Source organism: Ochlerotatus camptorhynchus, unplaced genomic scaffold, assembly GCF_037179485.1.
Source record: "Ochlerotatus camptorhynchus isolate MF236.1 unplaced genomic scaffold, CSIRO-AGI_Acam_v1.1 ptg000343l, whole genome shotgun sequence".
NCBI classification, from domain to species: Eukaryota; Metazoa; Arthropoda; class Insecta; order Diptera; family Culicidae; genus Ochlerotatus; species Ochlerotatus camptorhynchus.
Genome location: NW_027040831.1, coordinates 1437223 through 1463731, shown reverse-complemented (window position 1 = coordinate 1463731; position 26509 = coordinate 1437223). Strand labels below are relative to the sequence as shown.

Genomic DNA, 26509 nt, shown 5'->3' with positions numbered 1-26509 from the left:
CAGTGCAGCGGTGTTCAACCACACTACTTTTCTCGCTGTTTTGCATTAAGTTTGCAAGCAATATTTTTATTTTGAAGATCAATAACTAACACCGAACAGTTCCAAGGTGTTCTTGTTATTTCTAATATTCAATAGGGGAGCAAACAATTTTATAACAAAGAAAAAACACCAACTACACAAAAAATACCATTAGCACGTGTGCAGCATACCAGTGCAGTATAAAATTATGCTTTTCAACGACGATGACGTAAGTAGTGATAGTAAAATTGTTTACTTTCGGGTTTCGCGTAGTTAGTGCACACACTTTTCTATCCAAGGTCGAATGCGCGATGTTCTCTTATTTAATAAAGATATGCAATAAAAACAAACCCTTGGAGAAAGCAAAGTCGGCTACGGCGAATAGTTCACAGCTGTGGCAGATGGTGTTGGATTGGAAACTGCACGCATCAGGATGAGTAAGTTGGGAAGGATTTTCATCAGAAGTTGCTCTTTTCAGCTGCCCAACATAGTCACGTGGTCCCCAGCAGATCTGATAGACGCGCAGAATTGTAGCGATGGATTGGCCGTCGTTTTGCTTAACCGGCCGATACTGCTACACAAGGAATACTTTCGGTCGATTTGGAACAATGGTGAGTGCAGGGTGGGCGGTCTGACGCACTGTGAATGGAATCATTTCTGCGACGTAATGTATGGTGTATTATTTTTAGCCAAGGTACGCATCACGGTCGACGGAGGTACGAATCGGTGGGTGGATTTTGTCAAAGGTCACATCGGGACCGAGGATCAGCTAAAAGCACCCGATCTGGTGACGGGAGATTTCGACTCATGCACGGACGAATCCTTGGCCTACGTTACACGGCTGAATTGTAGGGTTGGTAGAGAATATTAGGTTCCATTTTAGAGTCATTAAAGGGAGATCTTATTGTATTTTTTTCTTCAGATCATCAAGACACCGGACCAAAACGCAACCGACTTCACAAAATCGCTAATGACTCTCCAAAACACTGGCTACCACAGCGAAATTAGCCGGGTGCTTGTGCTTTGTGAAAGTTCCGGGCGGTTGGATCAGATCATGGCCAACATCAATACACTCTTTCTGGCACCAAAAATCCTACCGAACGCATTTGTGTTTCTGCGATCGAGTAATTCACTTTGCTGGCTGCTTCCGGCGGGAGTCCATCGAATCAACATTCCCTCACGGCTTGTACTCGAACACATTTGGTGCTCGCTGATGCCGATCGGTCATCGGGCCGTTTGCAGCACCAGTGGCCTACGGTGGAATTTGGACGAGCGAGTGATGGAGTTTGGCAGTTTGGTTAGCACGTCCAATACCTATTCGGAGCAGGAGGTTGAAATCAAAACCGATAGCGCTGTTCTCTGGTGCATGGGTACATCGCCCAAAGATATGTGATAGATAATTGTTTGGAACCTAGTTCAATATTTGTAAATCGTATAGTATTGCCTTCCCATTAAAGCGTGTGGTTGAACGCAACATCACTGTCATTAGGAGTTTCCGGTGCTTGAGACATACCTAGGGTACTTTATCTCTCTTGTTGTAAATTGACCTTTTTTTTAAAAGAGTTTCAAAATAGACTCTTGTGAAATAGATGCATTTTTTTTTCAAATGAAACTTGTCTGTTGGCAACAACTTCGAAAGTCACATAATCAGGGACAGGGAGGTGACATTATCAATGATCGAACGAAAACCAACCGAATGCAAGCGCGCTGAAGCTTTTGCAACCTTATGTCGTTTCCGTTTTGCGGCGTAGTGTAAGCGGCAATAAGCGCGAGTCGTTGACAACTCAACAAAATTTGTTGGTATACAAAGATGCAACCGACATCTACACCCTCAATTATTTCGGTAGCTACACCGCAAAAACGAAAGCGACATTAGTTACAATTTATTTCCATTATCCTAATACAGAAAGATATCAGCAGAGACTTGAAAGATGTTCCATAAATGCTTCAATTCAAATGCGAAGGGTTTGCCGATATTTAGGGTTTGCATCTTTCTAAGAATCTTGGATACAGACAAACCTCTCGGATGTGGTACCGGTTCAACAGCCAGCACATCAACCGCTCCAATCCCAATCCATAGCCACCGTGGGGCTGGGATCCGTAGATACGCTGATCGATGTACCAGTAGTACGCCTTGGGATCGATTCCTTCACGCTTGTAGCCCTCCATTAGTTCCTCATAATCCCAGGACCTCATCGATCCTCCGACAATTTCACCTACATTCGGCAGCAGCACGTCAACGCTTTCAGTCAGCCGTCTATCCTCCGGACACTTTGCCATGTAGAACGACTTGATTTCTGCCGGGAAACGGCACAACATAATCGGTTCATTGATTGTATCGGTCATTTTTCGTTCCGGTCCCTCCGGAATGTCTTCTCCAAATTCGTAGAACGTTCCGTCATCCTTGGTCACGTTGTTTTCCTTCAGCCAAATGATGGCATCGGCATAGTTCATACGACGGAATGGTGTCTTCGGTGGAACAAAGTCCGGATTGAGTTCTTTCACCATATAACCCCACGGAGACTTGAGAACTCGATCGACGACGTCCACCACCAAATCTTCCAGTCGATCCAGCAATTCATCGAACGAGATGAACGGACACTCGGCCTCGACGTGACTGTATTCAGCCAAGTGACGACGAGTTCGGCTCTGCTCGGCGCGATAGCTCTGCGCGATACAGTAGACATCTCCCAGCGCCGGTAGACACGTTTCCAGATACAGCTGAGAGCTTTGAGTCAGGAAGGCTTCCTCTCTGTAATAAAAAGTAAACTTCAATGAATTAGCAAACGGATTCTGCTCAACTCGAACCTACCCAAAATAGTTAAGCTTGAAGAGCGTGGAACCACCTTCGACCTGGGTCTGCACCAGCGTTGGAGGCGTCACCTCCGTGTATCCACGGTCATGATAATGCGCCCGGAAAGCATCCATGATCACGTCTCGCATCTTGAGAATCTTGGAAGTGTTCTCACCACGAATCATAATGTGCCTATTGTCCAGCTGTACGTCAGGATGGGCTTCTTCGTTCAAAATCGTATCGGCACCACCAGCCGGAGCCAACCCGATCAGTTCCCAATAATCCACGTGCAGCTCGTGCCCTCCGGGAGCACTCTTACCTTCCGGAACTTCCTTCAGTGTGCCAAACAGTTGCACGGAAGATTCCGTCGACAGAACCAAGGCATTGTACGTTTGGCACTGCACATCGTTCAGCACGCACTGCAGGAAGCCCGTTCCGTCGCGAAGCGTAATAAACATCAAACCCTTTCCCTGCCGTCTCAACCGATGTACCCATCCGTAGATCTTGACACGAATGCCTCGGTTCTCACCGCCCTTGGAGATCTTGATCAGCTTCGCTGCTGGCCAAGCGGGATCCTCCTTGATGACGATCTTCTTCGCTTCCTCCATATTCTGTTCACGCTTCTTGGCATCCTCTTCTTCGCGCTTCTGCTTGTCAGCGCTCTTTGAGCTCTCCCGAAGCCAGAGCTTTTGGATCTTCTTGAGCTGCGACTTGGTCGCTACCTCGTACGGCGATTCGGATTTTTCGTCCTTGGCGTCGCCGTAGATCGTCGGGAAGGGTTCCTTACCAGCGTGGCGCATCGCCTGCATGATAGTCTTGAAGGGTTTCTCGGCGGTTCCATCGCCGGACTCGTCACTGCCGCGCTTCTCCGAGGTGTACAGTTCGTCTGGGGAAAGAGAAACCAAGATTAAAAATTAGCGGTGTTCAGGATTGTGTCGATTTAGTTACAACCAGATCAAAAACAGTTTTACTTATGCTGTTTTCTTGGGAGTGATTCTTGAAAGGATTCCGGGAGAAATGGTTCCTCTGGTTATAGAAAAATTGTCAAATACCCTACCAGTTGGATATTTATTGAAATACCCTCCATATTGGCGTTATTGTTATTGCTCAGTTCACACACTGGCAGGCTGCTGCCTACCGATCTGCACTTAAGCCAGGCATGAACCTACGGAAATTTAGTCGTAGCCTATGCTAGACCGTATAGAATAACGACTTTCCTTTCACTAGCAGGCTTTTTGGTCCCACTAGCGTCCGATTAGGGATAGTAAGAGATTGAAAGAATAAAGAAGAGAGATGGAGAATTTTGTTGTTTTGCTGAAAATAAAAAAAAAACGCGCCGGCTTGTTGTGCAACATCAGGTTTGTTCGCTTTCATTCCGTTCCAAGGGGCAACGTCCATCGTCGTCGTACTCAAATACCTGGGAACCTCAAGAGGTGCACAGGGCCAACGTGAAAGACTTCCATTCTGGGCAGCTGCTTGACCTGGGCCCAGGTCAAATTCCTATCAAACGCTTGTCTGCAGACTTCGTTTCTATTGCTATCGGCTTCTGATGAAGTGCGAAAATGCAGGAGAGTTCAAATAATTTGTTGAACTATTTGAGATTTTGCCAAGACGATGTGTTGGACGATGGAACGTTTGGTGTAGCAGCCACCGCCATGGATGTATTCGAGAAGTTCGAATGGTCGGATGGTATAGTTTTTGTTTGGTTGTTGACTTTCCGATTAAAACTCAAGCACCGCTTGTCGTGGCCGACCCGAGATTTCCAGCGTCGGCCACGGCTACACGAATTAGCGATGCAGCTCCCACGGCTGCGGCTGCTTCCAATGCTGCTTCTGCTTTAGTTGCTGCTACTGCTGGTCCGTCTCCTCTAAAATTCATAAAAAAGACGGACCAGCAGCAGCATTGGAAGCAGCCGTGGGAGCTGCATCGCTAGTTCGTGTAGCCATGGCCGGAAACCTCGGTCAGGTCAAGATACCGCTGTCAGCTGTTCTTCGTTTGGGAGGAAATGTGGATGCGACTGCCGTCACGGGTGTAACGATTTTGAGAATCCATGGCGAGACTTGGTGGAGATTCACGGTTGTTTTGAAAATAATTTGATAATTTTGACACATGCACACTGCGTAAGCGCAGAAAAAGTTCAGTGTTGCCAGTAACTTTAAAGATCATCAATCAATTGTAACCATGGGTGCCAAACAGCGTCAATGACGACGCCCGGGTGTGCCCAAGTTTGATTTTGGCACACTGTGTAGAGTGACCAACCCCTTGATCATACCATCCTACCATTCCACAACCTCACAAAACACTTCTCTAGTCAAAATGAATGGAAGGCACCCTGGCTCCAAGCCATGCAACAGGATCATTTCGTGCCCCATGACAACTTGATCCAGTTGCTTCCAGGTTCATTGTTTTGGCGCCAGCCGGGAGAGACTTGGTCCTGTACCAAATGCTTTCCTTGTCTCCATTCCGCTCAGCTACTCGCAATTGATTGTGATATTAGTGGGCGGAATATTACAATGTGAGACAATTCAATGCAGACGTCTTCCAAATTTGGCCGATCGTCAGGTAATCAGTGGGTTACCACCCGGCACCTCTTAGCAAGCACTATGCTACGAAGCGGACCGGAAGTTTTAATGAACAACCTCCCCCAATACCCCCCATATTGGTGTTTGCAACATTTCGCAATGGCCGTAACCGGATGAATAACACCAAGTCACATGGTGGTTGCGTATTGATTGCGGTATCCAAACGACTGAACTGTTACTCGATTCTACTCCGGTCAGCACTTCTCTTGTTGTGGGTCACCCGCGTTATGTACTTACTGACTTTGTTGCATTGGGTCACTCACTGGCCCAGGCAGATTGTCAGTTGCTTGACTTATGCGGATCCATCGATGAAGCCGTAAACTACGTAGACTAATGCTCGTTTACAACACTTGAAGCGTTTGAGATCTAAGGCAATTACGCAAATACTGTCAGCCGTAACCAAGTAATTATTTTTGTATTATTTCAGGTAATCAATATCGACCGTTTTCTATACAAGAACTACACGAGACGTATGCAGGCCAATCTCCGGCACAATCCCAAGCTATTCTGGACGTTTGTGAAGTCATTGAGGGAAGAGAATGGGTTGAGATTCACTACCGGTTGAGATTCACCTAGACGATAAAAAAGCCAACATTCCATTGAAAAGTTTTAATCTTCTGGCAGAGCATTTCAAGAACGTTTTTAACAACTCAACGGTCTCGTTAGTCTAAGTTGGTGAATGGGCTAGAGTTACTCCCAGATATGTGGTAGCTTTGATATTTTCACGATCACGTTGGGCTTCGTCGACTCTGCCATCCAGAAGTTGACATTCTCACACGCTGTTGGTCCTGACGGCATTCCATCGTGCATACTGAAGGGATGCTCAACAGAGCTTACCGAGCTTACCACCCCACTATTCAAACTTTTCAATAGGATAATCGCACTTATAGTGGGGATACGAACCCATTGCACTAACCTAACTCCACTATTAATGCGTTTACTCTATTTCATTACAGTATCACACTTAGAAATTATTACCGAATTAGGTAATTTTGTACCGAACTTTCAGCAGCTGAACTTCGTTTATTTGGAAGGCAAAACCGCGGAGCCGATTAATACAATTATCAATAAAAAAAAGGGGCTCATAAATGAGTTCTTTTCTTCCTGGGAGGCGACCGCTTGCTTCTTGGATTCTCCCGCGTCCGTGGCTTCCATCTTTCTTCTCTTCTATAATATGCTATTGTTAATTAAACAATTTATTTGTCATCAAGTAGGTCGGGTCTTTACGCTAATCGAAACGCTGCTGAACCCGAGGAGTTTGGAATATTTTCTGAGTCACCTGGTATCTTGAGAGAATATCTGGGAGATGTGATTTGAATTGTTGGATAGTTTGAGATCTTCATCAGAATAGTACCTGATCAATTTGAAGTCTTGAAAAAGTATCCAGAGGACTGATCTGCCCGGTATAATATGAGAGTGAAATCGAAGTAGTCGTTGGATTACCTGACCTGGTCACTCCTGTTATTTTTCGCTGTCATTCCAATTCAAGAGCTCGATGTGAGCAATTAAAGTTTGCTTTAATAAAACATTCTTTTGTTCGTTAAGTCTCGGCCTGTTCGTTATTGCCCCGTCCTGTCCACGTAGTTTCTTCAGGTTATGGGCTCGTCTACGAAGGAAGGCTCCGGAATTCCGCAGTTGAATGGAACGAACTTCGAGAATTGGCGGTTTCGAGTTCAACTGTACCTGGATGTGGTAGAAGTTTCGGACGTATTAGACAAGCCAGTTCCCGGTGAATCGGACCAGGGAAGGGCAAAGTTTTTGCAGACAGATCGGAAAGCGAAGTCCTTGCTAGTTGGATTCCTTTCTGATGAATGTCTAGGCATAGTACGGGACAAGGAGACTGCTCGAGAAATGTGGAAGGCACTGGAAGATAGATATGCGAAGAAGTCTGTAGCAAGTCAGACCCTGTGGCGAAAGCAGTCGGCCAGGCTACGTATTAAAAAAGGAACTTCGATGCGGCATCATTTTCAACAGTTCAACGATATCATACGCCAATTCAAATCGGCAGGCGCGAAGCTCGAAGAGAAGGACATGTCATCGCAAATATTTCTCACCCTTCCCGATAGCTCCGACTCCCTTGTAACGGCTCTAGAGAATATCAACGAGAACGACCTCACATTGGAGACTGTGAAACAGCGGTTACTGGCTGAAGAATCCAAGCGGTCTGATAGGATGGAAGAGTCGAGCGAAGACAAGGCAGCAGCGTTTGTTGGAGGCAGAAATAAGAAGCAACGAAAGTTCAACGGAAAATGTCATCGATGTGGCAAAACTGGCCACATGATAAAAGATTGTCGTGTAAAGATGGTAACGTCAACGCAGCGGTTGGAAGCAAAGCAGTTTCGTTCATGGTGAACCAGAAGCAACCGAAGGTGCAGAACAAGCGAACCATCTTCTACGTGGAATCCGGATGTAGCGACCATCTGGTTAGCAGTTTAGATTGCATGCAGTCGGTCCGGTTAAATAAAGCAAGAAAAGTATTCATCTCTCGTGACATCAAGTTCGATGAAGCTTCTTTACCATACGCAAATGAAGAAGATGAAGGCTCGAAGGTTCGCTTAGTGATTCCCATGCTGTATTCGCCAGAGGGGGACAATTCGTCGGCCGAACAAGAAGCAGTAGCTATTATCGAAAGCGAAACCGAAGATGAAGTCGATCCGGATACGCAAAGCACCGTTGATCTGGATGAAGAACCAACCGAAGAAGCTCCATCCGAAAACCCTGGGACGCTCCTTTCACAACATAGAGGTGACACTAGGCGCAGTGAACGGGAGCGCAGGCTCCCAGATCTCCCGGAATCGTACACCGAAATCGAAGATCGACAGCTCTGGATGACCGCAGTTCGAGACGAGTTAAAATCTCTTGAGGAGAATAAGGTGTGGAGGACGGTGGAATGCCCTGCCGGTGTCAAGCCCTTGCAGTCGAAGTGGGTCTTTCACGTGAAAGAGGATGAAGAAAGAAACCATGTGCAATGCAAGGCAAGACTGGTAGTCAAAGGTTTCTTGCAGAAGGCTGGCCTGGACTACAATGAAACATATGCGCCCGTTGCGAAGTTGACGACGATTCGAATTGTGCTGGCCGTAGGCGTACAAAGGAGATTCCAGTTCCATCAGATGGACGTCAAGACGACGTTCCTTCATGGTGAGCTACAAGAGAGAATCTTCATGGCTGTTCCGGAGGGCGTCAAGGCAAGTCCTGGGCTGGTGTGCCAGCTACAGAAATCGTTGTATGGTCTGAAGCAGCCTCCTCGTTGTTGGAACGAAAAATTCAATCAAGCGCTGCTGAAGCTAGGTTTCACACGTTCCAAGCACGACTATTGCCTATACACCCGTATCGACAAGAGGGGGAAAGACGTTGTTTTCATCGTGCTGTATGTCGATGATCTCCTGATAGCAGGTATGCAGCTGACCACTATAATGAAACTGAAACGCGAACTGTCGGCGATGTTTGAAATGACCGATTGTGGAGAGTTGATGGTGGAGTGCAATGCAACAAGGACGCCAATGGAGAAAGGATTGAAATTGGATCGTCAAGTGGCCGAAGGTGTTCAAGAACCGTACCGTGAATTATTGGGAAGCCTGATGTACGTGATAATGTCCACAAGGCCGGACATTTGCTTTCTTATCGGATATCTGGGGAGATTCCAACTTCAACATGGACAGCTCTGAAACGGGTTGTACGATACTTAAAAGGATCGATGGAGTGTTGCTTGACGTTTACTCGAGACAATCAAGCGGCGCCACTCAGTGAGTGGATTTGTTTTCCGTGTTTTCGGATGTACTGTTGCGTGGTCAAGCAAGAAGCAAACAACAGTTGCAACTTCTTAGCATTGAGTGCTGCAGCATCGGAAGCAATATGGCTAGTCGGTGTTCTAGGCGATCTCGGTGAGCTGAACATTGAAATAATCACCATATACGAGGACAATCGTGGATGCATTGGTATGACCAAGAACTTGGAGAGTAAGAGAGCCAAACACATCGACATTAAGCACCATTTTCTTCGTGATCAGGTCGCTGGTAAGCTATTGGTGGAGCCGATTGCCAGCAACAACCAGTTGGCTGACTTCTTCATTAAATCGTTGGACGTCGGACGATTTGATGAACTTCGGACGATGCTGGGACTCCAAGCGAGAGGGGATGAAATCAAAGTAGTCGTTGGATTACCTGACCTGGTCACTCCTGTTATTTTTCGCTGTCATTCCAATTCAAGAGCTCGATGTGAGTCATTCAAGTTTGCTTTAATAAAACATTCTTTTGTTCGTCAAGTCTCGGCCTGTTCATTATTGCCCCGTCCTGTCCCCGTAGTTCCTTCAGAGAGAATATCTGAGAGATGTGATTTAGAATGATACCTGATCAACCCGAAGTCTTGAAAAAATATCTAAAGGAACACCTGAAGATCATTGGTATAATTTATGAGCAACCTGGTATCATATGAGATAATATCTTCTTGGTGTAAGAGACGCAAGCGCTTTCACGAAATTCTGCGAAGATCCATAGATTTTCATGAAGTTCTATAATATACTATGAAATTCTCAGAACTACTATGATGTTCCACGATCTTTTATGAAATACATCCCACTTCTTTGAAATTACCTGAACTTCAATGATACTCCCTGAAACTGGTTTAAAATACGATTTGCATACAGTTTACTGTTCACTTTGAAGTTCTCCGATTTTTGTGAAGCTCTTTTTATTTAAATAAAGTTCTCCAAATCTTCTCAACTTCTATGAAGTTCTTTGAAAATTTACGAGAAACATTAATAAATACATCCAAAGAAATTTGAAACAGAGTTCCATTCGTGTTTCAAACCCGCTCAGAAATAAAACCGAATAGTCGAGCAGTTTCAAATCTGGTGCTCGAATAATGAAACTGAAACTCAGCATTGCGAGGGGTGCGTTTCTATTCTAGTTTCAAATTGAAACAGTCCTTATAAAATACTATGAAATTTCGCGGCCAAAGCCAACTTTTACGGAATTTGCGTCTTCCACGAAATCGCGAATTTCCAGTGTCCTTACCAATAACATTTGATTATACAATCCATAATCAATATTTGCAGCGTGTGGACAACGTCAATGATAAAGGAATAACACATAAATCTGCTTTGAAATGTTTACATTACATTACTACATTACTCGGACATCATACCCAAAGCTAACAGGCAACTCGGATTCATCTTCAAGATCAGATCAGAGGAGTGCAGATGGAAAACGGAACGTGGAGGAGGTGAATAAACCGCGAATTGCGCCAGCTGCTGGGAGAACCACCCATCTTCTACACCGCAAAAATAGAGCAACCTGCGAGACTGGCGACGAGCAGCCCTGGATCGAGTGGAATGGAAACTTTTGTGTACAGCAAACGACACCCAGGCTTTAGTAACTGGTAAGGTAAGTAACCATGCTTGACATGCACAGTTGTACACACCAACTGCTCATTATTTGTTAATATCTTTTCACTCAGTTATTGAAAATTGATTTTCATTAAAGTAATTGATAGATTAGGATCATAGCTTACTATAGATACCGTTCCGATTCAAATTTCGGACACTTTCATTTTTAATTAAATATTACATCCAGTTAGAAACAAAGTAATAATGTTAGATGATCGTGGAGGGCACTAGTCAAAAAAATTTAAAATTTACAAGACATGTGGATCATATTCGACCGAGATAATCAACTTTTAAAAGTGTCCGAAATTCGAGTTTAAGTGTCCGAAATTTGAATCGGCACGGTATGCAAAGAGTAGGTGAATCTTAACATTTGAATCAACACCAATGAATTTTTACACTTAAAGTCCGAGATGTGCAGCGAGCATTTCTCAGTTAATGTTTACAACGCAAAAACAAATACAGTTTTTATTACTAGCATTAAAATCTACTTTTTCTTACGTATCTATTACAAGCTTAAACTTTATTCTATCTACTGCTTAAAACAGAACTATGTTTTGTCAACTGTTGGCAAAGTTATTAGCAAATGAGCAATTCGTGACCAAAACTGTGTATGCCAAGCATGTAAGTAACATACTATGAAGATGATCGAGTTTGAGGAAAAATAGCTGATGCAACAAAATTATTCATAAGCATCAGATTAGCAAATAAAGTTGCATTCCTACTCCCTATTTTAAAATATCACATGCAGCAGAGTCAAAATCGATTATCTCTCGAGCTAGGACGGTACACATAAGCCTTTCAATATTCCACACCAACTTGCGGTACTTACTTATGGTTAGGTTTTCCATTGTTGCTGCTTCCTCCGGTATGCTCTCGTGCACGATAACAGCACTAATAGCAAATAGTGTCAATCGTTGCACTATTTAAAGAGAACTTTAATCGCACGATGATTAATAGCTAATATTACAGAATTTCCGATGCAATGCCGAGCTTGCTGCATAAAAGGAATACAAACGAACCACCAGTCCAGCCAGTGCACGCAGCAGCCAGAAGGAAAAGAAGAGTGACTGCAGTCGTGCTGTTGTGGCGATCCGACGTCAAAATGTCAAAGTGTGATTGGGTCGACTCGAACGCCGGTCGACCTATCCGGTGTATGCGAAATTAGCCCCCGACAAGCCCGCCCGTTGAAAGTTGAAACGCACGTGCGCTTCAAGAAAGGTTGTTTGTTTTGATTCCCATCGTCCTTCAGGTGCTTGTTTTTAGTTTCGTTACCGTTCGTTAGTTCGTCCGACCGACCAAAATGGAACTCTGGAACAGAAGAGATCTGGTTCCTCCGGTGCTGAATACCTACGCTTGTAAAACCAAAAATTGCAAAGATGGTAAGTTCAGCTGCAGTCAATTTCAACTTCATCAAAATTTAACATCAGTTTCTTCCAGAAATTCGCTCTTTCATAACCGCCGTCACCGAAGCGCTCGGGTTCTTCGAATCGCAAAAATCCTTCGAAAAGGCTGCCGCCTACGTGAGCCGGTTCTCCGTCCGATGGAACAACCGATTCTACAACATGCATGGTTTCCGGTTGCTCAAGCGTCTCAATCAATCGCTGCTTCGTTTCCGCAGTGTGGACATTGTTCACTTGCTCACCAATCTGGCCAGTCTGCTGCCAGATGGAAACTACTTGGAAAAGACGGCCCAATTACCGACACTAGCCAATCTCGATTATCTGCTGGTGCGGTTGCAAGGACTAGGGAAGTTGTTCTGTCGGATTGTTGCCCTGGCTTGGGACGCGGCTAGGTATTACGTTCGATTCATGTCCACTGGCTACTTCTTCAACATCAGTTCCATGTTCCTCTGTCTGCTGGCGGAAGTTTGGTTCAAATCGAAGGACATTTGCCAACGGATAGTTGCGTTCTACAATCGTTTGCTGCCCTTCCGATTGTTTCTGCAGAATACATCAGAAGAGTGGCCAAGTGGAATCAAATGCATCTATCCGGAGGATTTGGGCGTTTGGTTGGGAGAGGAATACAGTGAGGAAATTTTAGCTCAAGACGATTCCGCGGCAGGCCTTAACTTGAAACCTGATACGAGTCTATTTTTACTGCTAACAGCCGAAAAGGAAGATTTGTCGACTACCAAGAAAGTAGACGCTTTAATTGATGATAAGTTGGCAAGACCATCAACTGAGGGAGAAATCATTGCATCCATCCCGAAGGTACTGTTAATGCAGCGAATTAAGTCCGACGAGGGAGAACGCGTAGATCGAAAACGTTCCACATCGGCCAAGAATGCCACCGGTATGCCCCGATTCAATGCCGATAAGATAAAGTCTAAATTCGACGTCAAGAAGTTCATCGACGATGAGAAGCTTAAACGGCGACAGGACCTATCCCAGGCAGTTACTCAAGACGTCAACAATAATGCCTTCAATGCTTTCGCGACCAGTATGATCCGAGATTTGAACCAGATGAGCACGGGCGATTTCGTTAAGGTGTTCAAGGATGAATTGAAGGACCTGCTCGGCGGTCGTCTAGGTAAGAATAAGCCGAAGAAAAATAAACGTTTTTCGTAAAGTAACATGGAGTAACATTTTATTGTTGTAACGATGAATTCACAGCGCTCAAAAATGATCATCCTGGGTATTGTCCAGCACGCAGACGGGTTTCGTTCGAACTATCGTTTGCTGCGGTTTGTAGTTTTGCTTCTGGAAAGGGACAGACGGAATCGCGTCTTAAGGTTTAAAATTTGCATAAATCTCGAGATCATAATTAAGCTAACTTACCTTCACAAAAGCTTTGAAATTAAGCCGACCATTGATGGTTGAATTGGCATCACCCGTAGAGTAGAAGCTTGTATCAGTACTGTTTTGGTGTGGTCGATGCGAAGTCAAGTTCATGCACTTAACCCGTACCTGAAACATTGCCTCCATTCCGTCCTCCCAAACTCGAGTCTTCTGATCTTCATCCCCATCTCTAGGCTCATCCTTGATCTTAGCACCGTCACACTTGTCACCGGCTTCATGATTACTGTCCTCCGCCTTCTCGTCTTTCCGTTGAGTTTTAATTTTGAGATCGCAAAAGGTCGACGCCAGCCAGCCCTCCACCGGAATCTGGATAGGTTTTATGAACTGCTTGTACGAGGGTGCCGTTACTGAAGAAATCGTTGTCCCGTTGCTTTTCGGTACCGAACCCTCTCCCTGAGTCTTTTGCTTCGCAGCTCGCGTGGATGTTCCGCTGTCGAATGAGAAAAGATCATCTTCCGCCTGATGGCGAGTGGCGGTTCTGGTGGTCACTTGCGAGCTTTGGAACGACTCAGCGATTGTTGCCTGTCGTTTGGCTCGTTTCGGAGCAACTTCGTTGAACGTGAACAAATCGCCCTCTCCATCGTCGAGCAACAGGTTTAGCGGTCGCTTCTGCTTGGGCTTTTCCGTGGAAGATTCGTCCTCTACGGCTGCATCGTGATTCACTGAGAGGAATCCCGAAAAGTTCGATGCTTGAGAAGGTCCGATACCGGCAGGAGTTTCCGGAATTTCCAACTGACTCGGTGGATCTTCCTTGGGCTGTACGGGTTCAGATCGAGCTTTCTTGACCTCCTTGGGATTGTCGTTCTGCTGCTCTACTCGCTTACGCTTTTCATTTGGTTTTGCCAATTCATGTGCACGTTCGGAAATCTTCAGCGGTTGACCACTGTAGTCCATCGACTCTGTGATCAAGCTCTTGTGAACGTCAACGCATTGAGAACTATCTCGCGATTCCGTCTCCGGAATCGAGATACTCTCCTTAGCATCACCTTTAGACGACCCAGCACAGTCCTCGCTATTTTTGGCCACTGGTTCGAAATTTTCCGTGAACGGAATCGTCTCCATGTCCAGCACATTCGTAAACTTGTGCGTCGGATTACAATACTTCTCCAATGAACAGTGCAGAATAGCCAGCCCGATTTCCACATCCGGAATCAACCGCCGACCCGCATTAGTCACAATCTGTGTCAATCCATCTACTGCCTGCGAAGATGTCTGGGACATTGAATCCGACGCCACATGCATCACAATCACGTTTTGCCCGGTAAAGAACGACTTAGCAATCTTCCGTTTCTGAGCGCAAACGCAGTTTCCTCCAGCCAGCTTTACTATCCCTTCATACTGGCTCATATGCTTCGGTTTAATAAACACAAACGTCTTCCCCTGGAACAACATCTTCCTGGAAGGAACTCTCCCGAAGGTCATTCCTTCACTTCGAACGTAAGCTTCCGTAAATTCCGGAATGAAATCATCCGCATTCGGTAGCATTCTACCACGTTCAACCGCTTTCACACATTCATCGAAGTATTCCGGTTTCACTACCGGAACCTGAGCGATCAAACACATCAGCAACTTCGGGGTGGTTGTAATCGTCTTCATAATCAAGTACCGCGTACATTCATCCTGGAACGCATCCCTAACTTTCCCACCCAGCACCTGCAACGACTCTTTCAACCTCCCATCTACCGTTATCGTCGATGTGATGCAATCGAAATCCTCCTTGCCCACCGTCCAAATGCTCTGACATTTGCCGAACCGCAGTCGATCGCCTGCCTTCAGCTCCGAAGGGGTATCCTTCGGGATTTGCTCGCGTTCTGTCTCGATGGCATCGTTGATGAACGTTCCGTAGCGAGATCCGGCATCGATCACCTTAAGCGTGCCGGGCTCTGGATAAAGGAATGCATGGTTTCGACTGATCGATGGATCGCCTTGGATAATCAGCTCGCCTGTCGACCGGCTGACCGTGTGCTTAGCGATGTTTGGTCGGATGTAGTAGAATGTACCTGGTCGAGGGAGAATTAAAAACAAAATAAAAAAAAATCATTTTCTATGGATATATCATACCATTTTGAACGTTTTTCAAAAACCACATAGCAACTCAGAGCTTAAATATATTTTATTTAACTACAAAATTTATCAATAACGTGAACAAACAAGAGAGAATCCTCTATTTTGGTTTGTTCATGGACAGTTAAAATATATAAAAAAAAAAATCCCAGCGCCAAAACATTTACAGTAGAGGCCACAATCTAAAAAAGATGTTTACTAGAGCTACCCTCTTTCATGTTTACTAAGCTAACTTTGCGTATAGGGGCGGGAATTATCAAACACTGCGGGGAAAAAAAAAAGTTTTGCATTTACCGTTAAGATCCACACTATTGGCGTCTTGCATAGAAACTTTTCCAAGCTTTCGCCATCTACATTTCGAAGTGAGAACTACAAGAAGGAGGATACTTTCCAAATTCTCCAAGTAAAACAGATGATTTTTGGGGCAAATCGGTCCATTATGGAAAAACTAATAATTTCCCGTGGAAAATTTTGCATGGAAAATTATGCATAACAAGTTTGCACCCACAGGAAGAGGTTACTTCCTGCGCAGCTGCATTTTTCGGAAAATGGTAAATGTGTACACACAGAGTTTAGATTACCGAAGTCGGTAAAATTTTACTGGGTTTTTAAACAGCTGAGTTTTCAGCAATCAACTCAGTAGTTTTTGATTTAACTGAAAACTCCGTAAATGGAAAAATCCCTGAAATGTCAAAATTTACCGTTTCAGTCAGTAAAAAAATTGCTGACTTTTTCAGTAATTTATTTGTTTACATTATTTTTGCTGAGTTTTCCAGTAATTTGATGAATAAATATAAATGAGTAATAAATAAAATATGTCGGATATTTTAAGATTTTTATTAGGGGACTCAGACTCGGACTCAGGTTTATTTGCTTAGAGGAATAATAGCAATGATGCTGTTTAAACTAATCTTGAGCTATAGTCCAGCTTAATACTTTTTCGTGGTTCAGCCGGCTGGTTGCTTTCTTGTAGTGCCAGATTGCGTACGTAAGTCTGGAGCACTGCTACACACAATTGAAATTTTTGCTGCAAATTCAATGGAACATCTGGAAGTCGATGCAGGAGTGCAGAAACTGCCCGATTTCGTATGATTTTGCACTCCTGCGTTGATTTCAAGTCGTTTAACTAATTTTCACAAACATGTTGCTGTTTTCACACACAAATTTCTGAAGTTAAGTGCGCGAGGTGGAACGGAGGAGAATGACGTAAAGAAGTCCAATTTACTAGTGTGATCAGTAATTTTGGAATTTCGTTTGCTGACTGTTTTAGAAAACATAATCAGTACTGAAAACTCGGTGTTCTATTTTACTGAGTTTTAGTCATTTCACGTAAAACTGTTATTTTACGGTCAATTCAGTGATTACTATTACCGCATTCAGTAGTTTCTTGCAAAAACTAATGAATGTCCACACAGAGATTATTTTACTGGGGTCAGTAATTTTTTACTGGGTTTTCAAACAGCTGAAAAAGTCAGTAAACTGAAAATAACGGTCACACGTAATGCAACGAACAATTTTAACATATTTTATTTTTATCATCAAATAAATGTAATAAGAACACAGTCTGTATAAATTTCAAGAAAAATTCACTGTTATACAATTTTTTACAATTTTTTCAAGTTTACTGACTTTTTCAGCTGTTCAAAAACCCAGTAAAAAATTACCGAACAGGGAGGCCGTGATTTTGTGTGTCAGTAATTTTATTGAGAACAGCTTAATGTTCGGTAGTTTTTGTGATTTACAGTTCAAAAACTGTAAAAAAATTACCGAACAAGGAAACCGTGATTAAGTGTGTACGATTTCCACTAAGATGAAAGTGGAAATTAAGTGAATTTACTTAGGAAAGATTGTATCATGCTGGTGATAATGGAGAATTTGGTTGTATAGGATGCCAATATTCAATAAATGTTCATTTTGGCCTTTTTAGGCAAACATATTGATACTCACAATTTTCGACGGAAAACGCAACGGAACTTGTTTTACTCAACACACACCATGCTATAAAATGGTGCTAGATGGTTTTCAAAGTGATACGAAGATGACAAAAATCATCTTTATTTTGAGTAATTGAGCAATTTACTTGTTTACATTATATTTACGATGCAGCGTTGATGGAGCCGTGAAATGAAATGAATATATCTTATGAAAGTTCATCTGGAAAAGTCAAAGATACACATCAGTCTGATCGTGAAAACGTTTTCTTCTTCACTTCGAATGTGATATTGGAAGGATTTTACGCAGGCTTGATGAAAATTTGGATTTAATGCTAATTATCACGAATTTTATATGCAGTCCGTCAACATTATCATCATCATGCAGTGGCGACATCTACATTGAGCTTTTACGGCAATCTTCCAATAAATCCGGATCGACACGGGTAACCTAAAAAACTCTTTTATGACTATTGGCAAATCAAAGTTGACACTCGTGGAGAATAGAAGAACTATGAGAGTGATGATCTAGGGTCAATTCGTTTTGCTGGAACGCCGAATCAAAATTTGGTGTGTAAATGAGGAATTATTTATCCAGCATTTTACGAGCGCTTATGGCCACCACAATCTGGCTGAGTTTTTGGTCACACTTAGAAAATATTACCGAACCCGGTTTGATGTCAACCGAGTTTTTATCTGCTGAACGCTCGGTAGTCTGTTCGGTTCAAAGAGAAATACCCGAGCTGTCGTTAGTTCTTTTTGTTACCCACAATCTGTCAAAGCTACCGAAAATCTCGGTTGACGAAAAATAAATTAAAGCAGAAATAACCGAACATCGGTTTACTTAAGAACTACTTAACGCTGTCAAACGAACTGACCCATCTGTTGTTATTACAGAATTTGGTTATCTTATGCAGCGCTCGGTTTTTACTTCAAATCCTGCTTTAAATTTTGATTAAGTATACGTTGCTTCGAATTTTCATAAAAATAAAACCAGTCTTGTCAAAGAAATGTATGAAATATATATATTTAATTTGTTTCGGGATGAAAATTCACAGTTTCTGCCTCAAGGTACCCTGATACGTGCCGTACTATTTCGTCACAAAGCTTAATAAAATCATTGATTTTTGTGTAAGGTAAACCTACATCATATGTAATGCGGCAGATGCTAATATTTATTATTTTTATTAGCTCTTCCAAATCTATACTTGATTCGAGTTTAGGACTGTTCTGTAAATAGCATATGTTGCTTGTTCTACCACATGGCAATCATCAAAAATTTCTTCCACGGTAGAACCAACAATCAATATGAAACAAACGATTTTAAATTGGCTCACTACTTGACTAGCCTACACACAAAAAATAAAAATGGTTCTTATAAAAATATTGCAATGTCTATTTAAAAGTTTCCCGAATTTCGTAGTTTTAGCTACGAAAATATTGTGAATGAATGTAATTTTGTTTGTTTAAAAGTTTTTCTTTCACTATCGACTTGTAATTTTGAAAACTCATATTTTTGAAATAAAAGTTGTTAAACTGTCAAAAAAACCAATTCATAACAGGGGGCGACCCCGGCGTAGTGGTTAGCATTCATACCTCTCACGCCAAAGTCACGAGTTCAAATCTCACCCCCGGACAAGTCACGAATGACCTAAGAGCGTTAAAGTGACTATAAAAAAAAAAAAAAAAAAAAAAAAAAAAAAAAAAAAAAAAAAAAAAAAAAATCATAACAATGCTTTGGCAACACTGTGCCTTCTTTTGCCGCTTAATTTGACCCGATGTCACTCAGACCAAGAGGTAGAATAAACTGGGACGGAACTTTAATCAATTCATCAAGTAATTATAGCAGCTTCCGCGGAAAACATTCGCTTCAGGTAAGATGAAATGACAATACATATAGAGATTTGAGTTTAATAATTTAATTTCAGTTAAAACGAAAAAAAAAATACTATAAAATCAAAAGATCTCCCGGGAAAGACATTGTTGCGCTGTTCCAATCGATGTGAGTTTTTGTTTGTAAGTAAAATTTTGAAAATACAATTGAACCTCGAATTGAACAATGCTCTGGATATTTTTGCAGAACAAGGTAAGAGCGATGCCATTAGTACAGCTCATCGATTTCCTCAAGGAAAGCAACGTGATCCTCGATTTAACGAAATTATTCAACTCAACCCACTGAAGATGAAAAGCGAACGCTGGAAATCATCAACCCCTGCAAGTAGGATGAAACGGCTCAGAATCGAGGGAGGCGACACATCTAAATCTCAAGTCTAGATGCTCAACAAATCTCACACTACCGAATCAATCTTCGAAAAATCTTCTTGCATTTCTCGCATCTACTTGCATCGCGAATCATCTTTTTGCAGTAAATGGTCAGAATCGTCATAATAATCTTCTTTCTATCTACTCAGCGTGCGCACAGCTAGCCACAGCAAAACACAATCTTTTCTGCATCGTAGATAGATTCGTCCCCCTCGCTCAGAATGCAAGTGAGTAATCAACGACTGTTTACAGTAGATGCAAAGTGTATTACTTATTTTTATAAACTTTCCTCGCCAAGGACGGTCCGATTCAATATCTGACGTCTGACGAAAATGGACCGGGAACCGATCAAGATGTTATTTGTTGGGTCATCTACTTCTGTACCTATCCATACACCTATCGCCGAGCCTATCGCTATTGCACTTGAACATAAATTTTATTATTTTGAATTATTTTGCTTTTGAAAATATTGTATTTTATTCAAGTCAAAAATGTGTTTTACATGAACAATATTCCGCCTTTCATTTTAACACTGTCACGCTTTCAATTTGACAGAAGTACAATTCTTTTTGAAAGTTTTTACTTTTAAAAGTTGCTAGCGAGCAACTTTTGATTTGACAGTTTGCTGACCATGGTTTTGAAAGCTAACCGCTTTCTACCAAAAAGAACCAGTGCAAACTTTCAATTCTACCAATGGTTGTTTTAATTTTAGAAACGATTTTTCTTTGTGTGTATTGTGTGTATTGGTGTGAGCTTCTAGTCTTAGAGTTACCTCTATGGTAGAACCACAGACAAACAGACATAACACTCGCAAGTTGTTCATCGAACAAGCATTTAACGGTCAATTCAAAAGTATCGCAGTTGGTAGCACCGCCACCTGTGGCGCGCATAGTCATTTCCCTTGAGTTTGACGTTTACACACTACCGCCATCTGTTCAGCGTACTACCCACCACAATGTACTCAACAGATGGCGGTAATGTTTTAGCGACGATGTTTTACAGTGAGTGTGCGCACCTCCGAGCACTATGGACACATCTTGCGACGTACTCTACCAGAACCTCAAACGACGTTGATACGAAACGTCAGTGAAGGATCGAGCGGAAACTAACCAACTGTGCGGGTGTGTGAGAATGGTCAGAATACGTATGAAACGGAGAAGAACGATAATTAATTGAATGTAAACAAAGGCATTGGAGCAAAAGTGTAGTTGCATCGTTGCATTAAAGTGAAATTTAGTGAATATTAGCATATTAGGAGTTTAAATACTTATTCCAAAGCGGAACTTAGTGGGAATTTTTATAAAGTACAATCGGATTCAGTCGTAAGTGAAATTTAGTAAACTTATCATGAATTATATTGTAAATTTATTCAACTATTGTAGTGTTGGAAAACTTCCCAGAAAAAACGTAACCTGTAAGAGAAAGAAGCGGATTAGATAAACCATAAATGTAAGTTGAAATGAATATTGTTAAAATTATTGATAGCTAACGCAAATATACTTAGTTTTAAGCTGTTCACAACACAAAAGTGAAGTGCTGCTGTGGAAATTCGGTTTTCATTAGGCTGGTCCGAACAGTGAGAAATATTCAATGTGTTATGTCTGTTTGTCTGTGGTAGAACCATAGAGGTAACTCTAAGACCACTGGGTCCCGAAGAAAATCATTATTATTTTTGGCTCACTCAGTACCAGAACAACGGTCCCAAGCAGTCCCAAGCTATTTCACTCACCCCTGCATGTTCTGCATGAATCCACACACCCCTGGTGTTATCTGTCAAACTTTCATAGCGAATCAAAACAAACATAGTGTAGTAATAGAATTTCAACTAGAATAGGGTACGTTAATCGTTTGCTTGGGACCAATAGGCTACTAAAGTGGTGAGCCAATTTAAAATCGTTAGTTTCGTATTGATTGTTGGTAGAACCATAGAGGTAACTCTAAGACTAGAAGGTCCCGAAATAACGTACTCAACTTTTTGGCTCAGCTCTGGTACTCTCTTCGGTCCCAAGCTAATCGATTCACCCCTCGAAACATAAGAAAAACCAATAACCCCTCATTTTATCTGTCAAACTTTCATAACGAATCAAAAAAAACATTGCGTAGTACTAGAATTTCGACTAGAATGCGGTACGTTAATCGTTTGCTTGGGACCAATAGGCTAGTCAAGTAGTGAGCCAATTTAAAATCGTTAGTTTCGTATTGATTGGTGTTATAACTCTCCAGTCTGTACAGCGTTTTATGCAACTATGCGGGTTGGCTTATAGATTTGATCCTAAATTAATTGCCTCGCGGTAACAACAAATGAACAACATCGTCATGAATCCGAACGACGTTGTTAATTTGTCAACTTGTCACTCCCAACCCACCCATTTTTGGGTATGTTCAGTTTTGATAGATCTGGGTGGACTCTACCCAAATTTGGGGAGTTTTGAAATAGCGTGTATGAAAGTAACTCACTCTACTCAGTTCGGTAAAACCAAATATGAGTGCTTTGCGGTAAAAGAAAGCAACAACAAACTTGTCAAATTTTGTCTGACCCGTTTTCTTGTATCGTTGTTTATTTCATTCTTTGTTGCTGGTTGTTTGTTTTACCTGATTCTATCGTTATCATTGTTATCAGTGCCTTGTTTATGTTTGTGTTTGATACTGATTTACATCGTCCTTCAAAGGACATTCTGCTCGATATTATTTAGTCATTGGTGAACAATGTCATCCCAACCACCGGATAGAGGGAACACGGGGTTGGGGAATCCCCAAACCTCCGTCGGGTTCATTAGTAATGTGGAATTTATCTACGATATTCCCCGGCTCGACACAAAGCATGTGGCGGCTCTGCTGGACCAGGATGGCAAATGGGTAGGATTGGCCCTACGGCAGATGGGCTATAGTGTCGAGGATGTTGAGGTGCGTACAATAAAATCTAATGTGAAATTTTGTGGTGGGCATTAATAGCACTGATGGGATTTCCCCAAAAAACACGTTCGGTGGGGTTTTCTATAACAGTTTTCTGTTTTGTTGGATTTCAGAGCATACGACGATGCTGTTCCCGTTCAGGACAGTCCCCTTCGGAGCAGCTGCTTGTAAAATGGGGCAATTTAAACCACACAATTACGGAGCTGTTTGTGGTGCTTTCGAGGTATTTTTATTCGTTTTAACCCTCTCCTTTCAATGGTAGCACAAGTGATCTACTATTAAATAGTCAGTAAAGTAGTCAGTAGTTATTAATGCTTCTCTGAGGCAAATAATAATAATCATTTTCTAAATTGTAGGGAGAGTATTTTATCTGCGATGGATGTAATCAAACGGTTTGTGGATCCCCAATTTCACATTCTTATGCGTAAAACCGCACCGATTGATACCTACAAAGTGATGAACGGTCCTGCGCCGGCGAACCAAAATCCAGGCGAGGAATTTACAACCGATGGCAATTCAGAAAATGCTCAACAACAGGCTGAATTTGTTCAGAAGCAGGTGGTGGCGTCACCAGCTGCAGTTCCTGCTGCTCCTGTTGCTGGTCCAGCAGCTGCTATTCCCGGTATTTTCCAAGCTGGAATTATGCGTTCTCCTTCGGACAATATTGCAGCCGTTGTTGGTGGGTTGCCTATATTTGGCTACGAGGAACTCCGTAATGCCACTGACCATTGGAATCCGGCGAATGAGCTCGGGAAAGGTGGTTTCGGTGTTGTGTACAAGGGATACTTCAAGCAAACGTACGTGGCGATTAAAAAAATCAAAGGAATCAGCACGGAATCGGCCCTAACAGAGCTGCGGCAAAGTTTCAACGAACTGAAATATTTAAACTCTTGTCGACATGAGAATGTCGTTCCACTTTTAGGGTGTAGTTTGGATTGTAAGTGAAACGCGCAGATTTTATACAAGTTCAAGTTAAATGATATATAATTTATACTTCAATTTTTCAGCTGGCGAAGCATGTCTCGTCTACCAATACATGCCGGGTGGATCCTTAGATATGAAGTTGTTTCCGAAGAGGAAAAGCGTTCAACCGTTATCGATTGCTGACCGTATTCGGATAGCAAAAGGCACCGCTAGGTAAGTTGTAGCTACTTTTTCGGTTGTTTGCTAACAACGGCAAGATAACAGAATGCCCCGCACCGTGGTACTGGCTGTGACACCAGGAATGCTCCTCCGTCCGGTGATCGTTTGAAAAGTTCAGCTTTCTGGGATTGGGAGGGAGTTGAAGGCCCCGTGTAGGCTTCGTAGACGGGCTTAGAGCTGGTGGAAGCGGCCATTTCGGTTCCCAAACTGGGCTGAAATGAGGCATGACGTTTAGAAGTTGTTGCATTATCTGTTTAAAGGTTATAATTTCACATTACCATTAAATGCGTTGCATTTAGTACGTATCCCGGGGGTGGCTTCTGATCAAATGGAGGCAACAAGGTGCCCTCTTCACAGTTCCTTGATAGGTAGAATAGAAAGTCGTTCCTTAAGCGAACTTCTTCCAACGATTGATTAGTGGTGGAAAGCTTATGGAGCCACGCTTCTACCGTACGACGCTGCTGAAGGTCAAGCCGTCGCATGGCCATTCGAATTTCGTGCGACAGAAAGTTGAAATCATAGCTTAACTCGCACAATAATTCGTCCATCGTACCGGCCATAATATCGAGGCTAATCAATTTAAATTTTTATGCTAGAACTGACACACTGACGGCTCGTATCCAGTGAAAAAGACTACTTTGATTAACGTAAAAAAAATCAATTTATTTCAGAGGCCTTCAATATCTACACACCTTCACGCAGAAACCAATCATTCACGGGGACATCAAGCCGGGTAATATATTGTTGGACAAAAATAACGAACCGAAGATTGGCGACTTTGGCCTGACCCGGGAGCTAGCGGTCAGCGATTCCGGTATGAAGGTATCTCGCGTTTACGGCACTCGACCGTACATTCCACCGGAGTTTATCTCCCAACGGCATTTGAGTACCAAGGTGGACAGTTTCAGCTACGGGCTGGTGCTGTACGAGATCGTCACCGGACAGCGGGTGTTCGAAGACAAGCGGGTGCCTAAGCACCTGAAAGCTGTAATTTCCCAAGCGGTACAATCGAATACCGACACGCGGTGTTTGATGGATCCCTCGTTAGATAGCACAGATATGCGTACAATATACCAATGCACGATGCTGCTTAAGGTAGGAATTTTCTGCACGGCCGACGAACCGGACAACCGGAAGGAGATGGTGGAGGTTTATAAAGATTTGGAAAAGTTTTTCGATAAATAGAGAAGGCATTTTGTGTTCTATGGAATTTCATAAGATATGCAATTTTTTTTTTCAATAGAACAAAAGAACAATCGTGTACCTACAGTTCTGTTAGATGCCGATGCATGTAGGTTTTCATGCGAATAGGTCAACTTTGACATGATGTAACTTTGTTGTCTTATGATCAATTGAGCAGAAACCTTAGTCACAGAATTTCAAATATGTTCAATTTTACGATTTCAAAATACTACCCTGGGCATTGGCATAACCTTGAGGATTGCTTAAATGCAACCAGGTCCCAGGGTTTGTCTGTATCTTTACATTTTGAAAGATGCATACTAGTGATGCCAGTTGTGATGTTAGCGGACCAAAAGTTTGTTGGAATTTAACTTCTAGCCAAAATTACATAATTGTGTAGTTTAAAATTAAGATTTTTACTATGAATTGCTTTTCTAAATAATTGAGTCTAATGGGTGCAAAAATTAAAAAAAATGTATCCCGTTCAAAATGTTTGAAATGCGACATCACACAGGAACTGCAGTTTCGTTTTAATTTACAGAAATAAAATTATTACTAACCATTACGCGAACCGAAACGCATGCTTTCTCCAGAAGAAGTATCACAGCCAAATAGTACTTTACATATAGTGGCAATTTTCTTTTCTTTAGATCAAGACGATGAAGTTTTGAAGAAGACAACGATATTAACTATCTGCACGCTGGATCAACATACAGCCATGCTAGAGGGATAGAACACCATTTTATGTTCATAAAAACAGAACCATCGTAACAGATTATCAGAAAAGCCTTTTGGGATATGGAATCTCGGAGAAGAAGAAAATTGGAAGACCATGATCCACTCGGGTTCTGGAACAATCATCACGAAGAGCGTCCACAAGAGAGTAGTAGTAGTGGCCACATTGCCCCCAAGTGGTTGGGTGGATATACGATAAACAACAAGATAAGTCCTGATGAATTTGGGCGTCTTAGTGGAATACCTGTATAAAGAGAGAGAGAAGGATTAGTAATTTCCATTTTATTCCACTACCTTATTTCCTTATCCTTGACAGATACACGTATTTCGTCTACAATGTGCAGACTTCTTCAGTGTCTTGTACTAATACTCGACTACTCGACTAAGTCGAGTATTAGTACAAAACTACTCGACTAAGTCGAGTATTAGTACAAGACTACTCGACTAAGTCGAGTATTAGTACAAGACTACTCGACTAAGTCGAGTATTAGTACAAGACACTGAAGAAGTCTGCACATTGTCGACGAAATATGTGTATCTGTCAAGGATAAACAAATAAGGTAGTGGAATTTAATGGAAATTACTAATCCTTCTCTCTTTCTCTCTTTATAAACAAGATAAGAATATCAAGACTCAACTAATACGGGCACATCCTTAGGAGCGATCCAGGTGAAATTTTGAAAACGGCACTCAAGTACAGAATA

The 26509-nt window shown here is 42.5% G+C and overlaps 6 protein-coding genes across 9 annotated transcripts; 3 read left to right on the top strand and 3 right to left on the bottom strand.

The window, feature by feature from the left end:
- LOC135708948 (thiamin pyrophosphokinase 1) lies at positions 1 to 1474 on the top strand. 2 transcript variants are annotated; one of them, XM_065231144.1, is made up of 4 exons: positions 1 to 247; positions 497 to 629; positions 708 to 871; positions 941 to 1474. In XM_065231144.1, the coding sequence occupies exons 1-4, from the start codon at positions 227 to 229 to the stop codon at positions 1409 to 1411; spliced, it is 789 nt and encodes a 262-aa protein (XP_065087216.1). In that variant the 5' UTR covers positions 1 to 226; the 3' UTR covers positions 1412 to 1474. The 2 variants fall into 2 exon arrangements, with proteins under 2 accessions (XP_065087216.1, XP_065087215.1); XM_065231143.1 differs by lacking the exon at positions 1 to 247 and having other exon boundaries at positions 347 to 629.
- A 262-nt stretch (positions 1475 to 1736) lies between these two features.
- Positions 1737 to 11813, bottom strand: AsnRS (asparagine--tRNA ligase). Of its 2 annotated transcripts, XR_010518333.1 has the most exons (4): positions 11607 to 11813; positions 2831 to 3698; positions 1840 to 2770; positions 1746 to 1801 (listed from the first exon to the last, which is right to left on the bottom strand). XR_010518333.1 is itself a non-coding variant. In XM_065231135.1 (3 exons), the coding sequence occupies exons 1-3, from the start codon at positions 11623 to 11625 to the stop codon at positions 1996 to 1998; spliced, it is 1662 nt and encodes a 553-aa protein (XP_065087207.1). In that variant the 5' UTR covers positions 11626 to 11813; the 3' UTR covers positions 1737 to 1995. The 2 variants fall into 2 exon arrangements, 1 of the variants encoding a protein (XP_065087207.1); XM_065231135.1 differs by having other exon boundaries at positions 1737 to 2770.
- A 174-nt stretch (positions 11814 to 11987) lies between these two features.
- On the top strand, positions 11988 to 13349 carry LOC135708964 (uncharacterized). Its single transcript, XM_065231160.1, has 2 exons — positions 11988 to 12156; positions 12215 to 13349. The coding sequence occupies exons 1-2, from the start codon at positions 12078 to 12080 to the stop codon at positions 13342 to 13344; spliced, it is 1209 nt and encodes a 402-aa protein (XP_065087232.1). The 5' UTR covers positions 11988 to 12077; the 3' UTR covers positions 13345 to 13349.
- Positions 13350 to 13358: 9 nt separating this feature from the next.
- On the bottom strand, positions 13359 to 15745 carry nbs. 2 transcript variants are annotated; one of them, XM_065231158.1, is made up of 3 exons: positions 15637 to 15745; positions 13555 to 15575; positions 13359 to 13476 (listed from the first exon to the last, which is right to left on the bottom strand). In XM_065231158.1, the coding sequence occupies exons 1-3, from the start codon at positions 15662 to 15664 to the stop codon at positions 13393 to 13395; spliced, it is 2133 nt and encodes a 710-aa protein (XP_065087230.1). In that variant the 5' UTR covers positions 15665 to 15745; the 3' UTR covers positions 13359 to 13392. The 2 variants fall into 2 exon arrangements, with proteins under 2 accessions (XP_065087230.1, XP_065087231.1); XM_065231159.1 differs by having other exon boundaries at positions 13375 to 13502.
- A 6653-nt stretch (positions 15746 to 22398) lies between these two features.
- On the top strand, positions 22399 to 25073 carry pll (serine/threonine-protein kinase pelle). Its single transcript, XM_065231156.1, has 5 exons — positions 22399 to 22736; positions 22859 to 22968; positions 23102 to 23682; positions 23753 to 23882; positions 24560 to 25073. Exons 1-5 carry the CDS (start codon positions 22539 to 22541, stop codon positions 25071 to 25073), a joined length of 1533 nt encoding a protein of 510 aa, XP_065087228.1. The 5' UTR covers positions 22399 to 22538.
- Positions 23894 to 24449, bottom strand: LOC135708962 (uncharacterized). Its single transcript, XM_065231157.1, has 2 exons — positions 24167 to 24449; positions 23894 to 24100 (listed from the first exon to the last, which is right to left on the bottom strand). Exons 1-2 carry the CDS (start codon positions 24446 to 24448, stop codon positions 23894 to 23896), a joined length of 489 nt encoding a protein of 162 aa, XP_065087229.1. The 5' UTR covers position 24449.
- Positions 25074 to 26509: the final 1436 nt, after the last annotated feature.

Excerpts from the sequence above, each read along its gene's own strand:
- AsnRS (XM_065231135.1), bottom strand. Across the intron at positions 2,771-2,830 it reads TTCAAGCTTAACTATTTTGG|AGAGGAAGCCTTCCTGACTC; the intron begins GTAGGTTCGAGT and ends TTTTTATTACAG.
- nbs (XM_065231158.1), bottom strand. The coding sequence starts at position 15,664 with ATGTGGTTTTTGAAAAACGTTCAAAATG. Across the intron at positions 15,576-15,636 it reads TTTGAAAAACGTTCAAAATG|GTACATTCTACTACATCCGA; the intron begins GTATGATATATC and ends TCCCTCGACCAG. Across the intron at positions 13,477-13,554 it reads ATTTCAAAGCTTTTGTGAAG|AAGCAAAACTACAAACCGCA; the intron begins GTAAGTTAGCTT and ends GTCCCTTTCCAG.
- LOC135708964 (XM_065231160.1), top strand. The coding sequence starts at position 12,078 with ATGGAACTCTGGAACAGAAGAGATCTGGTTCCTCCGGTGCTGAATACC. Across the intron at positions 12,157-12,214 it reads AACCAAAAATTGCAAAGATG|AAATTCGCTCTTTCATAACC; the intron begins GTAAGTTCAGCT and ends AGTTTCTTCCAG.
- pll (XM_065231156.1), top strand. The coding sequence starts at position 22,539 with ATGTCATCCCAACCACCGGATAGAGGGAACACGGGGTTGGGGAATCCC. Across the intron at positions 22,737-22,858 it reads ATAGTGTCGAGGATGTTGAG|AGCATACGACGATGCTGTTC; the intron begins GTGCGTACAATA and ends GTTGGATTTCAG. Across the intron at positions 22,969-23,101 it reads CTGTTTGTGGTGCTTTCGAG|GGAGAGTATTTTATCTGCGA; the intron begins GTATTTTTATTC and ends TCTAAATTGTAG.
- LOC135708948 (XM_065231143.1), top strand. The coding sequence starts at position 452 with ATGAGTAAGTTGGGAAGGATTTTCATCAGAAGTTGCTCTTTTCAGCTG. Across the intron at positions 630-707 it reads TCGGTCGATTTGGAACAATG|CCAAGGTACGCATCACGGTC; the intron begins GTGAGTGCAGGG and ends TATTATTTTTAG. Across the intron at positions 872-940 it reads TTACACGGCTGAATTGTAGG|ATCATCAAGACACCGGACCA; the intron begins GTTGGTAGAGAA and ends TTTTTTCTTCAG.
- LOC135708962 (XM_065231157.1), bottom strand. The coding sequence starts at position 24,448 with ATGGCCGGTACGATGGACGAATTATTGTGCGAGTTAAGCTATGATTTC. Across the intron at positions 24,101-24,166 it reads TAAATGCAACGCATTTAATG|CCCAGTTTGGGAACCGAAAT; the intron begins GTAATGTGAAAT and ends GCCTCATTTCAG.